Source organism: Pygocentrus nattereri, chromosome 11 (genome assembly GCF_015220715.1).
Source record: "Pygocentrus nattereri isolate fPygNat1 chromosome 11, fPygNat1.pri, whole genome shotgun sequence".
NCBI lineage: Eukaryota > Metazoa > Chordata > Actinopteri > Characiformes > Serrasalmidae > Pygocentrus > Pygocentrus nattereri.
Genome location: NC_051221.1, coordinates 2,320,785 through 2,339,150, shown reverse-complemented (window position 1 = coordinate 2,339,150; position 18,366 = coordinate 2,320,785). Strand labels below are relative to the sequence as shown.

The 18,366-nt window shown below is 41.4% G+C and overlaps 1 gene segment (V, D, J or C); it reads left to right on the top strand.

Moving 5' to 3' along the window:
* The first annotated feature begins 2,880 nt into the window (after positions 1-2,880).
* On the top strand, positions 2,881-5,875 carry LOC119264327. The segment is given in 4 exon segments: positions 2,881-2,914; positions 3,925-3,963; positions 4,125-4,193; positions 5,287-5,875. Coding segments are annotated over 4 exon segments (465 nt in total).
* The last annotated feature ends 12,491 nt before the right edge of the window (positions 5,876-18,366 follow it).

The window sequence follows — 18,366 nt, the reverse complement described above, 5'->3', positions numbered from 1 at the left end:
TGAACACTGCTGATTGTAGAAGACATGTGGTGTGAAGGTTTCTTCTAAAGCTGCTGAAGGTGGCAGCCTACTGCTCTCATGACCTGGAGCTCAGGAGTGGAACAAGGACAGGAGTGAGAAGAGGGTACAAGCCAAGTCTTCAAGGAGGCATGAGCTTCAGACGCTTTAAAGAGAGAGTAACTGTAATTTGAGAGCATCTCTACTGGGCAGCATTCATTAATAGTGTAAAGAGGAAAGGAAGATTGCATGGAGATAGAAAAGGACAGAGGACCAGCCAACTGAAGGCCATGATAGGATATTGTGTTTTCTGTCTTAGATTAAGTGGAGAAAACCTAAAACTGAATTCAAGCAAATGATCAGAGACACCACACTTGGAACCAGGAACATTAACATCATTCAGACCAAAGGAACAAAATAAATCAAATGTGTGATCATAAGAGTAATAAGATCCACATCCTGAGTTAAATTAAAGCATTCAAACACATTGAAGTGTGTAAATGTGAAGAAAAGCTAGATCTGCAGTATCTTCACCTGCTCTCTTCTCCAGGGTCTCCACCTCTATTGAAGAGAAGAATCGCATCATCTGCAAATGTCTTTTCTCATGACTGCACTGAATGGAGTGTATGGGGATGCATCTCCTCACAGTACTGAGTTCATAAAGGCACAACTCTTTTAGTGGTAACACTTTAAATCATTAGTCTGTGCTTTATAAATGAAATATTTGGTTTTAGTAAATGTGATTATTCAGTAATCAGCTCCACTCATATGTTCAACAGTGGACTGTGCTGAAAGTTAAAGAACCAACACTGATTCAGATCATGATGACCAGCTGGTCTGAGGTCAGTGAGATTCTCCTGGATGAAGACATTCACAGGTTTTAATGAGATGTTTCAACTGTTTCTATGACAGTTCATCTGATGGTAGTTAGATTAGGAGTTAGGAAAGTTCTAGTTGTTCCACTGTGGAAAGAGGAACCAGTGAATGTTCTCCAGTGCTAGAACGCATTAGTGCTGCTGCATAGTTTCCAGTTCTTTTGAGTTCAGTCTGAGTTCTTTACTGTGATGAATGGTGATGGTCAGTGTTGTTAGAGAGGGAGTTCAGCTGGAGATTCGGTGCAGTGCTGTGTGTTGATCTTGAGGGAGTTTGGCTGAATGAAGCTGAACATCTGGTGAAAGTGCTGCTCTATTCTGGGAGAAGGAGGTCGACTCAGGCCTGTTCATGCAGATCTGAGTTCCACCCCACTGCTCTCTCTCTCTCTCTCTCTCTCTCTGTCTCTCTCTCTCTGTCTCTCTGTCTGACTGTTTACTGCTTAAACTGCTTGTTTGAGTTCAGCTGGGTGGGCTGTGGGGGGCTGGTTTCACTTCTTCCTTTTGGTGCTTCTGCAAACCCTTTTAAACTTTGATTTACAGTTAATCAAATTTTCCTTGAAAACATCCAAACTGAAGAACAAACAGCTGCTCTTAATTATCTTCACTCAGTTCTCATCTTTCTCCAATCTGTATTTGGTACTGTGAACCACCAGCTACTGTATTTATCCTACCGGTCTGTAACATTGAATCTATAACATTAAAGACTCTTTCTCTACACAAGACTGTGGGCTTTTTCTCCTTTGGTCACTCATTTGTTTTGGTGTCATAAAGCTGTCATAGTCCTGTGATTATCAGCCTGGATTCATGTTTTATTGTTGCTAAGTACAGATCGACTAAGACCACAGTCAGTCCATGATCATCAAACCACACTGTTCTAACGATCATATCTTAGTCTAATGCTGAACCCACTGTTGTGTATGTAAACATAATTAGTGCTGATCTCATTTCATTATCATTGCTATGTAGAAACCCAGCTGTACTTCATCTAATCATCACCTTGGACTGATTCTTCATAACCAGCTCTGATCACATGACATCTGTTATCAGATCCTGAGGATTTCTACGACATGAACCAGAATTTTTTATTTTATTTTATTTATTTATTATTTATTTAACCAGGAAGGCCCTACTGAGATACACTGTCTCTTCTGTCAGGGAGTCCTGATGAAACTGAGCTGCTAAAATGAGATGAAAAGGTTTCATTCCAGAAAAGAGGACTTCATTTACATCTTAGTCATTTCCAGACTTGATTACTGAAATTTTCAGCTTGCTGACTTTCTTTCCTACACCTTTTCTCTTCTACAGAGGATGCAGAATGCTTCAACTGATCAAGTTCACGAATTCCCAGCTTCACATATCCTCTGCACCTGAATTCATAATAACACACTCACACGCTAACTTCAGATCTCCTGATCCCTGCCCTGCCCTTCCCTGAGATCCAAGAAAGGCATGAGGTCATTTCTCAACGCTTCACCGTCCACGTCTCTCAGTGGTTACACTTTCTCTGAGCCCCTTCTTCTGTGGGCTGAAGACTTAGTGCTTCACTAAATCCCTCAGACCACTGTTGAATTTATTGTTTACTTATTAAAAATTTAAAAACTTTAAAATATGTCCTTATTTAACAAGATCAAGCTTTGATAGGACTTGATTTTTAGGTTATAGACTTTAGAGACTATCTGGGTACTTTGTGTTGCGTTGATCTCCACTGTAATGAAAGGGGGTCTGCTAAATAAAAATTAAATGTAATATGGAACTTAATAATAATAATATTAATAATAATGATGATGATGATGATGATGATTGTTACTATTATCATTGTTATTATTATTATTAATATTATTATTATTATTATTATTATTACTATTAAGGTGGGATGGTACTTTAACGTCAGCGACAATCTGTGGGAGATTTTTGTCTCTTCACTACTTTTAAGTAGAACTAATAATATCCATGAGTTTGTAGATATTTGAGGGTAATCTTTAGAAAAGATGTGCTGAGTGTGTTTTGTGAGATGTTCCATCTCCTGCTGAAGATCCTGTTCCACAGTCAGGAGAACCCCCTAAAGAGAGAACAGTGCGCACTACTGTAGTGTTTTGGAGTTGATGAGTTCAGCTGAGTGCAGCTTTAGCAGCTGTTCTCAGATCAGTGAGAGTTTCTGAGTCAGAGCAGTTCCTCTACAGCTGAGGGAGGTTTTTGTATTGCGCTCTAACACTGTGTGAGCGGGTAGCTGTAACCCTGCTGACAGTAATAATCTCCTGCATCTTCAGACTGAACTCCACTGATCTTTAGAGTAAAATCTGTACCAGATCTACTCCCACTGAAACGATCTGGAACACCAGACTGACGGGTAGTAGCACCATAGATCAGGAGTTTAGGAGCTTCTCCAGGTTTCTGCAGATACCAGTGGAGAGAGTTGCTGATGCTCTGACTGGATCTGCAGCTGATAGTAACAGAGTCTCCTGGTGAAACAGTCTGAGATCCTGGAGTCTGAGTCATAATTATGTCTCCAAATGACCCTAAAGAAAAAAAAATACAGAGAAAAACAAGTCAGAACATTTCAGAACATCTTCTTTTAATTTTAATTCAGCTGTGATTAAAAAGAAAAGTGAGTTAATGCAGCTCCTCAGAACATAAATATAACCCCTGATATTTTTACCTTGAGTCCAGAGGGTGAGAGTCCAGATGAAGATGGAGACCAAAGTCATGGTTGCTGTGGGTGAAGTTTGTGGGGCAGCAGCTCTCAGTCATGAAGTGTTAAACTCACAGGACTATAAACACTAGCAGAGCACTGAAGCATGGGCTGATCATGCAAAGTGGAGCCTCTATGGAAATCATCTTTCTAACAACACTGAGTAAAGATGATCATATTTATCTGATCTTGTCTGATCAGACGTTTCTGCTCAGGGTGGAATCTGATGTTTAAAGTCCAGCTTTTTATAAAGATGTGGGGAAATGAAATCTCTTCTGATTCCCACCAGAGTTTTCTGAAAGAAGACAGAATGATTTGAGCGTTATACGACATTTCACTCCCCCAGATGATCCTTAAGGCATTAAGTGGAGAGGAAAAATAAGGGGGTCTCAGAGGTTTGTGGAGGTCAGTAGTGGAGACTATTGCTGGGAGCTACTTCAGCTCAGCCAGGCTTGTCCAATTCTAGAGAGATTAGAAGTGAAATATTCCCTTTAATGTCCAGCAGAGGGCGCTCTCTTATTGTGCAGTTCTAACTGTCTCTGCCTTTCATTTGAGGGTCTCTGCAGCTACGACTGCCACCCAGTCTGTCTGGATCAGGGCTGGAGGACTTTCTGGTGGAGGAAACAATGAAAACAGTAAGAACCTTTACATCTAAAACTTTTAGAAGAACTTTTATCTAGAACATTTTCTACCAATTTAAAACTGTATATTTAGTGTTTAGGAAGTTCAGTTTGTCTGTTGTGTAAATTCTAAAGGACCAAGCGAGTCCTCAGTTTAGATATTTCACTGATTATAAAATAATCCTTGCTGGGAATAAAAGGCAGAACGTGTGCAGATCTACAGTGTGTAGTTTATTCCATTATTAGATGATTGTAGAACCCATTAATATTGTATTATAGGTCAGAAATAGTGCGTGTAGAGGCTGAAGAGAGCGGCGTGTTTAGAGCAGGAGGTTTTTGTACAGCCAGTAAACCAGTTTGTATCACTGTGGTGGACTTTTGGTGGAGGAACCAAACTGTCAGTTGGAAGTAAGTCCACTTTTCCTCCTTATTCAAAAGGAATGTTTTATTAAAATGATTATGGATCAACAGTACAGACGTACTTGATGTTCTTCTAAATCAGTTCTGATCCAAATTTGAATGTATTTCATTAGAACTTGGCTGAAGTGTGGCGAGCTGGAGCTTTAGGCTTTACCACGAGCTCCTGTTTCTGAACTGAATTTCTTTTCTTTAAAACACTAATATTTCCTAAAGGTTTCCTGTGAAGTGTTCAGTAATGACATTTCTTTAAAAAGATCAGATGTAGAGCTGGATTGTAGTGTCAGTGTTGGGCTCCATTACAGCAGTTCTGTCTCCATCTGGAAGCCACAATGTGGAGGTTATTATGAGCAGCGTTTTCAGCTCTAAAGCTTTGAAGCCATAGTACATGGAGACTGCAGCTCCATTTATTTAGGGATTATTTATTGTTTTGGAGGAAATAAAATCATGTTCCATTTCAAATTTCCCATCACAGGATGTGCAGAGTGTCTGAGTTTTACTGAGTGAAATTCAGTAATATTTTCTAATGAAAATGGAAATGAAGTGCAGCTATGAATGTGATTGGAAATATGAGTTTGTGTGTGAAACGGTTGAGTTTAAGGTTGTAAGTAGAGTTTGGTTTTTAATGCATCACTGAACTCAGTTGTGCTCTGTTAGAAATAAGGGAAATGAAACTGTGTGTGTGTCCTAGGTGTGGCCGCGCCCACCCTCACGGTCCTGCCCCCCTCCAGCGTGGAGCTGCAGCAGGGGAAGGCCACACTCGTGTGTTTGGCCAACAAGGGCTTCCCCTCAGACTGGAGGCTGAGCTGGAAGGTAGACGGGAGCAGCTGGAGCTCGGGGGTTAGCCAGAGCCCCGGGCTTCTGCAGAAGGACGACGGCCTCTACAGCTGGAGCAGCACCCTGACCCTCCAGGAGGACCAGTGGCTAAAGAAGACAGTGACCTGTGAGGCCACCAAGGACTCCCAGCGTCCTGTCAGCCACACCCTGAGCAGAGAGCAATGCACTGGGCAGTGAGCGTCCACGCGTGTGTTGGAGCTGCTAGAGCTCCTCTTGATCTTCAGTGAGCTCAAACATGGCTCTGCTTAATGCTCTGATCTTCATCTCATCACTTCACCATCACAATAAAGAGCTTCAGTATTAATATCTACAGTCTTTCATTGTTTATTGTGTTATTTTCTTTATACTAAACCAGCAACAATAAACATGTAAACATTTCTTTGATGGTTAATTTACTGGAAATATGTTTGTTCATTCCTTTAATAAATAAAGCATTTGGTTTAGCAGAACTGCAGCGTTTCATCTTTTATATTGTGATTTTGGAGGATCTATCAGAGTAAAAATCATGAAGAGACACAGTTATTAAGGTCATAAATTTATTTGTAGTTTTTTATTTCCAATATCAGAGATTTAAAAAAATTATCAAAAAAATGAAAAATTCAATAAGACAATATTTCTATATTGGGTAAAATAAGATCTCTAGATTCAGAAATTAATTGTTTTTAACCAATCATATTAAATGTTAACAGTTTATAAAATGTTCCATTTCTATAAAAAGGAAAAATAATCAAACAAATAAACAATCAGATAAATAAATAAACAGCTCCACTTTCAGTCTCGTCACTATAATCACATTATTATTAAATCCTCCTTCATTTTTGTCTGAATGTAATGTTTCTGATTCAGAGACTCTAAAGACCTGCAGAATCTACCAGCAGCGTTCATTAACCTGAACACACTGATCCCTCACACTGTTTCCCACACAATCAGACATTTACTCGTTCCGTTTATTTAGGTTCTTTATGTGTTATGAATTTCTTAAAGTGAGTGTCTGTGATGACGGGTTAAAATCCCAGCATCCTCTCAGGCCTGCTTTCTTAGAACACCTGAAATTTCTCCGCCTCTATTAAAGTTTATGTTATTATATTATAGAGAATCTGTTTTACACACGAATGTGACGGATATTTTCTCTTACATGTTTGTTTAAATTCTCACGATTCAAAGTGTTTCTCACAGTGTTTTAACAGCGTTAGTCTGAACTTAAAGCCTATGGGTCTCCTGTAGATTACATACCATGTCTCTGCTGTTGACATGAATTGACCGGGATTTAAGCTGAAAACACATTTTGGTCTTTAAAACTGACAAATTACTTCAGTTTAGTGTAAAAGTCTGAAGTGTGCAGTCACTGGTGGACAGAGCAGTGTAGACTGCTGTGAGAGCAGATTACTATGAGTGGCTCAGTCATATTTAATCTGATGAAGATGATGAATCATCAGTGATTGTTGGGGGGACAGCAGACCCTCATAGTACAGTCAGCCCTTTAGGTTTGAGCCTGAGAGAAATGAAGCTGTGCCTGACAACCACAAAGATCAGACCAAGGAAAGATCAGTACCAGTAATTTCTATGAAGTAAACTGTCATAACTCAGCCAGGAAATCACTGATTTTAACTCCAGATCATTGTGAAATGAGGGGCTATGAGCCGAAATTCATTTCAATTTTAATGAAGCATCGTGCAGCTGGTGAGTGAAGCGAGATTTACAGATGTCACTACTGTGACTAATTCATGTTTATATCTGAATTATCTGTTATAAATTATTCATAAATGATTTCCAACATTAACTCCTTAAATGTCCAGGCTTCTTAGATAGTGAGGCTTATGATTCAGTAACTGCAGGGATTCCAGTGCAACCTGATTGAGCTATTCTGTGGTTATAGAAGTGTGTAATAAAATTTTGGGCCTGCCGGTGGTCCTGGCCGGTGGTCCTGGCCATTTAAGTGGTCAACTTTCACCTCAGTGCAATAGAACATTCCCAGTTAAGTCATGAAATCCTCTGACACTTCCCTAAATCACTGGTTTCCACCTAAATGAGACGGACGAGATTTTATGGAATAACACTTTTAGTCCTGATCAAACCAGCCAGCTGAATGTGTAACAGTATTAGACAGAAAGAGCTTGAAGTCCCCACCAGTTCTTCAAGCTCGCTCCTGTTAACACAGGACAGATGGAGTTGTTATGCGGTCACCTGCTACCAGTCAGTCAGTACCTATTATCTGACCCCTGCCCACCATGTGGACGTTCATTCAGAATGTTCTGTCTTCTGTTTGGGTCTTTGAGCTTCTGAATGGCTGGTTTCTCTGATTGTCTTCATCCATCTTGTAGCTGGTCGTTCTCCTCGTCTTTTACCCTCAACTGTCCTACAGTTAAATGTTCTCTTTCCACTGAACTGTTCTTCTCAGAAAGTGTTTAAACTGTGATCTTCAGTTTGGGTATCTGGGCTGTGAGAAGGGAGGTGAGGCTTCATTTGGTTGAGGATCCATTTTCTTTACTGTCCATGTTTCTATCAAAAGTCTTGACCAGCACCAAAGTTCAAAGGCATCTGTACTTTTTCTGTGCCTGTGTCTGTCTTGGTGCCGTCTAAATCAAACTCCTCTTCCAGATCTCCAAGCCCTCTAGACCTGTGGCCCCCTGTCTCACTGGATTCATCACACAGCCTGACATAAATCAGTGAAACTGAACTTGTATATAAGGAGAGGGGTCTGATACTGAAGCCCACACTTCTCTAGGACTTCCAAAACTACTTCTTCTCAGTGACTCCATGTTGTTAGAGAGAGAGTTCAGCTGGAGATTCAGTGCAGTGCTGTGTGTTGATCTTGAGGGAGTTTGGCTGAATGAAGCTGAACATCTGGTGAAAGTGCTGCTCTATTCTGGGAGAAAGAGGATGACTCAGGCCTGTTCATGCAGATCTGAGTTCCACTCCACTGCTCTCTCTCTCTCTCTCTCTCTCTCTCTCTCTCTCTCTCTCTCTCTCTCTCTCTCTCTGTCTCTCTCTCTCTCTCTCTCTCTCTCTGTCTCTCTCTGTCTCTATCTATCTCTCTCTCTCTCTCTCTCTCTCTCTCTGTCTCTCTCTCTCTCTCTCTCTCTCTCTGTCTGACTGTTTACTGCTTTAAACTGCTTGTTTGTGTTCAGCTGGGTGGGCTGTGGGGGGGCTGGTTTCACTTCTTCCTTTAGTGCTGATAACTCTGGGTGTGTCTTGGTCTTAGTGTATCAAACCTCCTTCAACTCATCAGGGGATCATTAAGCTCTGCATCAGGTCAGTCCGGTGTGTTAGAGTGAGAATACAGTAATATGTAGAGTGTTCAGTCTCCAAGACTGGAAATGACCACCACTGTGGGTCAGTCTTTGAGAATAAAACATAGAAAGAAATAAGTCAAAAAGGTCTAAATCAAGTTTAGCAAAGCTCCAGCTAAATGTGGTGAGGCTTTACAGTGTGGGCACTGAAGATAGGAGTAGTAATAGTAGAAGAAACTGCACAGAGAGACATTTTAGGCAAGTGTTTCACTTCATGTCAGCCTAGAGGCTTCACATGTGGTAAATACTGTGATTGCAGCTATTTGCTCAAGCAGGATTAGTTATAAAAGTGTTACCAGAACAAGTTTCTTTCCCTGTTATACCAAACAGTGGCCTAGTTTAAGAAGGTCCACTTCAAGAAGAACAGAACAGTTATAGACCAGAACAAAATACACACGGCATCTGACTTCAGCAAGTAAACCCACTTTATCACCGCAGGACATTTACCAGTTTATAGTGGTGCCTTTTAGCCAGTGGCTGATTGATGATCACAGTGCTGTGTGGTTTAGTATCCTAAGCTGGTGTAAAAGAGACTCAGTTCAGAGTCTAATGTTGCTGATTAACAGACCTATGGAGTCTGAAATGGATCATGATGTGATGGTCCTGTAGAAGACCATGTAGTGAGGTTCTTCTGAGGGAAGTAATGGGAGTATAAACAGTGTAATAAGTGCAGTGGGGAATGAAGCTCCAGCTGATTCTCCTGGGCTCTTTATCACAGTGTACAGAGAGTAATGGTGCAGCAGGAACATGGCCAGTGAGAAAACCCACAGCAGCGTTCCTGCACGCCTCCCAGCTCCACACTCCAGGATCAGTAGTGGGAGTTTTATTGATCAGTGTGGGAAGGTGGAGCTCCAGGAGGCTGCTGGGAGGGGCTGAGTTGGGCTGTGGCTCCCCCTGCTGGTCAGTCTGCCTGTCAGACTCCATGGTGGGTCACTCTGTCTAACAGCACACCAACTGCTGCTGACCACTGCGTCCATCAGGTCCAGTTAGACTCTTGGGAAGTTCTGCACTGTAGGAACTCAGAACAACAGTGTAAGTCGTGTAGTGTGAAAGGTGTTGAGAGAGAAAGAGCAGCTTCAAATCAGACTCCAGTGAAAGTGTTGATACTTCAGTGAAATCATGACTGAAGTAGCAGTAAAAGTACAACTGGAGTAAAAAAGTATCAGATCTAAAATCTACTCAAGCTCTGAGTTTCTCTATAGAACTCAGTCCTGAACTGTGAGTTTCAGAGCTGGACCTCCAGTTCAGGTCATTAATGTCAAAACTCCATCATAAATAAATAAATAACAGGAACAGTGATCTGCTGTAGATGTTAAATGCTGAGTGGACGGGATTAATTTGGATTAAATCACATGAAAAAGTCAAGATTGTGAGATCAGCACCTCTAAGGGGTTTGTAATGTAATGTTAGCGCTAAGCTAACGGAGCTGCACATGCAGATTTTATAACAGCTCTAATTAAATTAAACCCTGATCTTCAAACCTTATAACAGACATAGTTTACATGTTTTTACTGTCTGTGTTTCAGTTTTACAGAGACTTCAGTAAAGATCTGAACTTAATAGCTAAATCTGAATATTATTGGAGGAGCCTGAATTTCTGCTGAACTGAACTGGCTTTACTCAATAAATAACTTGATTGAATAAATGCATCATATAAAGTATTGATTATAGTAAATAAACTATGTTTTACAGTGAACTCACCTCTGAATATGATCTCCTACTAAAAACTGATGAGTGTGAGAGTGAAGTCTCTGTGCAGCTGGACTGAGGGGGGTTTTTGTACACCTACTAAACTCTGTGGGAACACCCAGCTACCACTGATAACATGTCCACTCAGACAGTAATAATCTCCTGCATCTTCAGTCTGGACATTACTGATGGTCAGAGTGAAGTCAGATCCAGATCCACTGCCACTGAAACGAGCTGGAATACCTGACTGTCTCCTGGTAGCGTAGTAGATCAGGAGTTTAGGAGCTTCTCCAGGTTTCTGCTGGTACCAGGCTAATCCCTCTTCTCCACCACTCCAGCGGTAAACTGCAGGGCTGGTTTTACAGCTGATTTGAACTGTTTCTTTTGGAAGTGAAGAAATGACAGGAGGCTGATTCACAGTCACCTGACCACTGGAACCTGGAAACCAAAAAATAATAAATACATGTAGATTAAAACTTTAGTTTTATACATTTATTTATAAATATTAAAAACATGTAAAAACTCATTATATATATATAGTTTTAAGAATATATTTTAAAGATTATACGTCCCTTGTCCAGTTGTACAAAGAGGCAAATGAGTGAGTGACCTTGAGTCCAGAGGGTGAGCGTCCAGATGAAGATGGAGACCAAAGTCATGGTGGCTGTGGGTGAAGTTTGTGGGGCAGCAGCTCTCAGTCATGAAGTGTTAAACTCACAGGACTATAAACACTAGCAGAGCACTGAAGCATGGGCTGATCATGCAAAGTGGAGCCTCTATGGAAATGGACTCACCAAACACCTCCATAATAAACACGTCTGATTATTCAGATCTGATTAAAAAGTATCAGCTCAGTTCTGTTCATTCAGTGTTAGATGTTCATCTCTAAAGCTCATCAATAGTTGAGTGTAGAAGAGCTCAGGGTGAACAGTGAGGAGTGATGGAGGTTTATGTACAATGACTTCACTGAAATGTAGCACTGTGGTTCTCTTTCAGTGGAGGAACCAAACTCACTGTGAAAAGAGACTTTTATTCTATTTAAACAGGAGATTCATTTAATCCCCTCATTATCAGCTGCAGATCATGATGACCAGCTGGTCTGAGGTCAGTGAGGTTCTCCTGGATGAAGACATTCCCAGGTTTTAATGAGAGGTTTGAACTGTTTCTATGACACTTCATCTGATGGTAGTTAGATTAGGAGTTAGGAAAGTTCTAGTTGTTCCACTGTGGAAAGAGGAACCAGTAAATGTTCTCCAGTGCTAGAACGCATTAGTGCTGCTGCATAGTTTCCAGTTCTTTTGAGTTCAGTCTGAGTTCTTTACTGTGATGAATGGTGATGGTCAGTGTTGTTAGAGAGGGAGTTCAGCTGGAGATTCAGTGCAGTGCTGTGTGTTGATCTTGAGGGAGTTTGGCTGAATGAAGCTGAACATCTGGTGAAAGTGCTGCTCTATTCTGGGAGAAAGAGGACGACTCAGGCCTGTTCATGCAGATCTGAGTTCCACCCCACTGCTCTCTCTCTCTCTCTCTCTCTCTCTCTGTCTCTCTCTCTCTCTACCTCTCTCTGTCTCTCTCTCTCTCTCCCTCTCTCTGTCTCTCTCTCTCTCTCTGACTTTTTACTGTTTAAAACTGCTTGTTTGTTTTCAGCTGGGTGGGCTGTGGGGGGCTGGTTTCACTTCTTCCTTTAGTGCTGATAACTGTGGCTGTGTCTTGTTCTTAGTGTTTCAGACCTTTTTCAACCCATCAGGGAATCATTAAGCTCTGCATCAGTTGAGTCAGTCAGGTGTGTTAGAGGAAGAATACAGTAATATGTCGAGTGTTCAGACTCCAAGACTGGAACTGACCAGCACTGTTGGTGAATCCTTGAATATAATCTATGAGAACAAAATCCAAAAAATCTTGAAAAAAACAGTCAACACCAAGTTCACCGAAGTAGCAGAAATATTTGGTAGGACTTCAAAAAATGGATGGAGAAAATCGCATCAGTCCACGTACAGACATATTTTAGTAACGCTATGCTGCACTAATCAGAAGAATTCTTAGAACTGAGGCTGTGGATTTTGCTAATACTTCAAATCTGCTTAATCCAGGTTCTTTAACTTAAAGGGAACAAAGCTAGACCTATTATTCCAAGCAAAGATCTGGTTTGAAAGGCATTGACCTTAAACTTCAGTCTCACCCTCAAGGTCACCCTCTTAGTTGATCTCAATGGGCCTCATTCACCAAACGTTCTTAGGTAGAAATTTCTTCTTAAACCCACTTACATAGTTTTAATGAAGATTCTATCACCCACCAGTGTTTTATTTGGGATTTGCTCTTTGGTAAGAACAGAATCTGCACACACTCAAGAGCACAGAGGTGAGAACAGATCTGGGCTTTATGATCATGTCATGAATCTGAGACTTTCTCTTAGAACCTTCATCAAGAACAAACTTCAGAAAAAACTCATGGGTGAATGAGGCCCATAAACTGTAGCTAGGATACCTGTGATTCATCTACAAAGAGATGGCCAAATCATGGACATGGTGATTTACTCAAATCACCCTTTAAAATGCTCTATGAATGTCAGGTCAGGATTTTGTTGGATATGGTCAGGAGGTTCAATCAATTGGACAATCAGGTTTGAGTGTGAATGTCTCTACTCTATTTAAAAGAACAGTGTATGCCATGTCTCAGCCAAAAGAGATTTCTGAGGATCTCAGAAAAACATGTCAGTGTTGATTAGACAGGAAGAAGTTCAAAACATTTTCTGATGAGTTTGTTTTCACAGATCCACTGTCAGACCAATTCAACACCACTGTTATCCTTCACTGGAGTGGTGATCCAACAGAAAATGACTCCATGACTAAGATACATAATATTCTGGTAGATCACGAAGAATCTCAGGATATGTCTGAGAACCTGCAGGCCCTCTTACACTGGGTAATGTCAGAGTTCATGAGTCCATCATCAAGCAAACACTGAAGAGGAAGAGTATGTATGGAATGATAGGATGGAGAAAGCCATTACTCTCCAAGAAGAACATTTCTGCCTGTATAAAGATTCCTGAAGACAACCTGGATGAGCCAGAAGATGACTGAAATAATGACATGTGGATGGAAAATGGATCTTGGTGGCTCAAACAAGAAATATAACATTTAATAAAACCGAACACTTCCAGCATAAGAACCATGACTGAACTTAGAAACATGGTGGTGGGAGTATCACAGTTTGGGGCAGTTTGCTGGTATTAGACCAGGACAGCTTGCCATCATTTAATGGAGCTATGAATTCCGGAATGTATCAGTAAGTTTTATAGGAGAATGTTAGGACATTAATCCATGAACTGAAGCTCAACAGAAGGTGGTCCTGCAGAAAGACAATGACCCTAAAACCACCAGTTAGTCTATAAAGAACGACTGATGCAGAAGAAATGTTGGAACGACTTGGTCAAAGTCCAGACCTTAATCCAATGGAAATGTTGAGGCAGAACCTGATATGTGGCAGTCATACCAACAAAGTACAGTGGAAACAGTTATGGAGGAACAGGCCAAGATCCCTCCAAGTCAATGTGTTGGGCTGATCAACACTTACAGAAACTATTTGTTTGAAATAATCTGATCATATTTTTTTTGGTCACATGTATGAAGAAATGAAGGGGATCAAAAATGTTCAACACAGGCAGAAGCAAGACAGACAGAAGGTCAGGAATGGAAAGAAGGCAAGGACTAGAAGCTTTGAGTCAGGGCAGGTGTCAAGCCTTCTGGTGAAGACGCCTCCCCCACCTGTTCCTTTTTACTCAGGTCACTTGAGTCCTTGAACGGCCCAGAGGACTCCAACTCCCATGAATCAGTGGGAGACCAAGTGACTCCTACTCTAAAGCCATCAACCAGTGAACATTCACTTCAGCATTCAGCCTCACTGGAATTCTAAACCATCACCCCTGTTTTTATTACAGCTCGTTAGTCAGTATATAAAGCCGGGCTTTAGCGTAGAACTTTGTGAAGTATTGCCAACCTTTTTCTTTGTCCACTGAGAGTTCTCTGTTTGTCAGTTATTTCGTGTATGACCTGTTTTTTGTATGTCTGACCTGCCCTTGCTGGTTTGTTCGCTGGATCCTGTGTGAGATGTTGGTTTTTGAAGACTGATTTTTGGCTACTCTCTGGATGTCCTGTTTGTTTTGGTTTTCTTGCTCACTGGTTCTGACCCTCGCCTGTTCTGACTATGCCCTCTGTACATCCATCAAAACCTCAAGTAAACTTCAACCTTGTTCTTTTATCTGTGAGCGTCTGACCTGTGTTGACATCCTAAGAGCAGGAGGTGCTACTGTTGCTCCAGACAAAAGTTCTACAGGGTAAATATCAATAAAGTCTGGAAACAAATGTGAACTCTTTAGTAAAGAAACTAGAAAGTATATTAATATTAAAGAATATTAATGTCAAAACTCAGTCATAAATAAATAAATAACAGGAACAGTGATCTGCTGTAGATGAGAAAATGTTGAGTGGACGGGATTAATTTGAATTAAATCTTGTGAAAGGTCTAGATTGTGAGATCAGCACTTCTAAGGGGCTTGTAATGTAATGTTAGTGCTAAGCTAACGGTGCTGCACATAAAGATTTTATAGCAGCTCTAATTAAATTAAACCCTGATCTACAAAGCTTATAACAGACAGAGTTTACATGTTTCACATCAGTAAAGATCTGAACTTATTGTGTCAATCTGAATATTATTGGAGGGGCCTGAATTTCTGCTGAACTGAACTGGCTTTACTCAATAAATAATTTGAATGAACAAATGCATCATATAAACTATTGATTATAGTAAATAAACTATGTTTTACAGTGAACTCACCTCTGAATATGATCTCCTACTAAAAACTGATGAGTGTGAGAGTGAAGTCTCTGTGCAGCTGGACTGAGGGGGGTTTTTGTACACCTACTAAACACTGTGGGAACACCCAGATACCACTGATATAATGTTCACTCTGACAGTAATAATCTCCTGCATCTTCAGTCTGGACATTACTGATGGTCAGAGTGAAGTCAGATCCAGAACCACTGCCACTGAAACGAGCTGGAACACCTGACTGTCTAATGGTAGCCCAGTAGATCAGGAGTTTAGGGGCTTGTCCAGGTTTTTGCTGATACCAGGCTAAACGGTCTCCACCATAAACGCTAGTGCTGGTTCTACAGCTGATGGTAACTGAGTCTCCTGGAGAAACAGTTTTCACTGCAGGAGTCTGAGTCACAGTCACCTGAACACTGCATCCTGAGAGAAATAAAAGAAAGAAAAAAAAATTAGATTCAAATGATAAAATTGAAGGGAAAACTACACAGAGCATGAAATGTAACTAAATATACTTCAAACAGGACAGAAATTAATTTACACAAAGATAAATGAGTGAGTGACCTTGAGTCCAGAGGGTGAGCGTCCAGATGAAGATGGAGACCAAAGCCATGGTTGCTGTGGGTGAAGTTTGTGGGGCAGCAGCTCTCAGTCATGAAGTATTAAACTCACAGGACTATAAACACTAGCAGAGCACTGAAGCATGGGCTGATCATGCAAAGTGGAGCCTCTATGGAAATGGACTCACCAAACACCTCCATAATAAACACGTCTGATTATTTAGATCTGATTAAAAAGTATCAGCTCAGTTCTGTTCATTCAGTGTTAGACATTCATTTCTAAAGCTCATCAATTGTTGATGAGTGTAGAAGAGCTCAGGGTGAACAGTGAGGAGTGATGGAGGTTTATGTACAATGACTTCACTGAAATGTAGCACTGTGGTTCTCTTTCAGTGGAGGAACCAAACTCACTGTGAAAAGAGACTTTTATTCTATTTAAACAGGAGATTCATTTAATCCCCTCATTATCAGCTGCAGATCATGATGACCAGCTGGTCTGAGGTCAGTGAGGTTCTCCTTGATGGAGACATTCACAGGTTTTAATGAGAGGTTTGAACTGTTTCTATGACACTTCATCTGATGGTAGTTAGATTAGGAGTTAGGAAAGTTCTAGTTGTTCCACTGTGGAAAGAGGAACCAGTGAATGTTCTCCAGTGCTAGAACGCATTAGTGCTGCTGCGTAGTTTCCAGTTCTTTTGAGTTCAGTCTGAGTTCTTTACTGTGATGAATGGTGATGGTCAGTGTTGTTAGAGAGGGAGTTCAGCTGGAGATTCAGTGCAGTGCTGTGTGTTGATCTTGAGGGAGTTTGGCTGAATGAAGTTGAACATCTGGTGAAAGTGCTGCTCTATTCTGGGAGAAAGAGGACGACTCAGGCCTGTTCATGCAGATCTGAGTTCCACCCCACTGCTCTCTCTCTCTCTCTCTCTCTCTCTCTCTCTCTCTCGCTCTCTCTCTCTCTCTGTCTGACTGTTTACTGCTTAAAACTGCTTGTTTGTGTTCAGCTGGGTGGGCTGTGGGGGGGCTGGTTTCACTTCTTCCTTTAGTGCTGCTTCGTAGTCGTAGTGTCTCGTCCCTCATTAAACTCATCAGGTAATTCTAAAGCCCTTCATGGGTTTAGTCCAGTGGGCTGGACTAAGACTACAAAAGTATGAGGACTGTAGAGCGTTCAGGGCTGGAACTGAGAACCAGTGTGAGGAACCTTTGAGAATAAACTACTGAACTGTCAGGCAGGTAAAGGACTGTGAGATGAGAGATCCACTGATGCTGCTCCAAAGCCTTTATTTCTCCAAGCTGAGAACTTTCCACCACAGCACAGCAGCTCACGGCTCAGAGCTCCACTCATTCATTAGCTTGTGTGGTCTGAAATAAACTAGAGTGGAATAAACAGCACAGCAGTTTAAGTAGTCTAGAGAATTAACTCCTCCCCTTCAAGCAGTAATGAAGTCCACACTACTGTTTAAGACTCATCACAGGCTTTATCTACAAGTCCACCATCTCCAACATCTCTGTTTAACTTATACAACAGTGCCTCCTTGTGGGGGAAGCAGGTTCAAGTTCTTATATACAACAACTTATATACAATGAAAAGCTTACTTTGCTCCTCGCTAAGAATGCCAGATATAACATTAAAAAAATACAAAAGAGTATATATACAACCATATAAATTAATCAAGAAATAACGCAATGTATAAATTACAGTGGTATGGATGGACAGTGCTGTGCCTTGCCGGGAACATGATTGTCTGCAGCAGAAATGAGTAGTAAAGTGCAATAGTGCAGTTGTAAACATGTGCTACAGTTAAAGTGACAGTAGGTGCAGGTTATTCCTGAGGAAAGAGTTCTTTACCAGTGGGGTACACATCACACGTCTGTACCTAAGTCTGGCAGACCGAAGTGTGAATAGTTATTTCTGGTTCAGAACTCTGATTGCGGTGGGGAAGAAGGAGTTCTTTAGTCTGGAGGTCTTGCACATCATACTCCTATACCTCCGGCCTGAGGGCAGAGGTTTGAACAGACCGTGCTGGGGGTGGGTGGGTGGGGTCTTTGATGATGGAGGCAGCCTTCCTTTGGACTCTATGGTTGTAAATGTTCAGTGCAGTGGAGAATTGGTGATCTTCTCTGCAGTCTTCACCACTCTCTGTAGGCATTTACGATCCATCACAGTCAAGCTGCCATACCACACGGTGATGCAGCTGGTCAGGAGGCTCTCAATGATGCAGTTATAGAAGTTGCTGAGGATCACCGGAGACATCCCAAACTTCCTCAGCCTCCTCAGGAAGTACAGCCGCTGTTGAGCCTTTCTGACTAGCTGCTTGGTGTTCAGTGACCATGTGAGGTCTTCACTGATGTGGAAACCCAGGTATTTAACACTGCTCACCCTCTCCACCTCGAGCTCCCGGATGAAAAGTGGCCGATGAGGTCTCCTCTCCTTCCTCATGTCCACTATCAGCTCCTTTGTCTTGTCCGTGTTGAGGATGAGGTTGTTATCATCACACCATGACACCAGTCTGGTCACCTCCCTTCTGTAGGCTGCTTCATCTCCACCAGTGATACATCCTATCACTGCTGTGT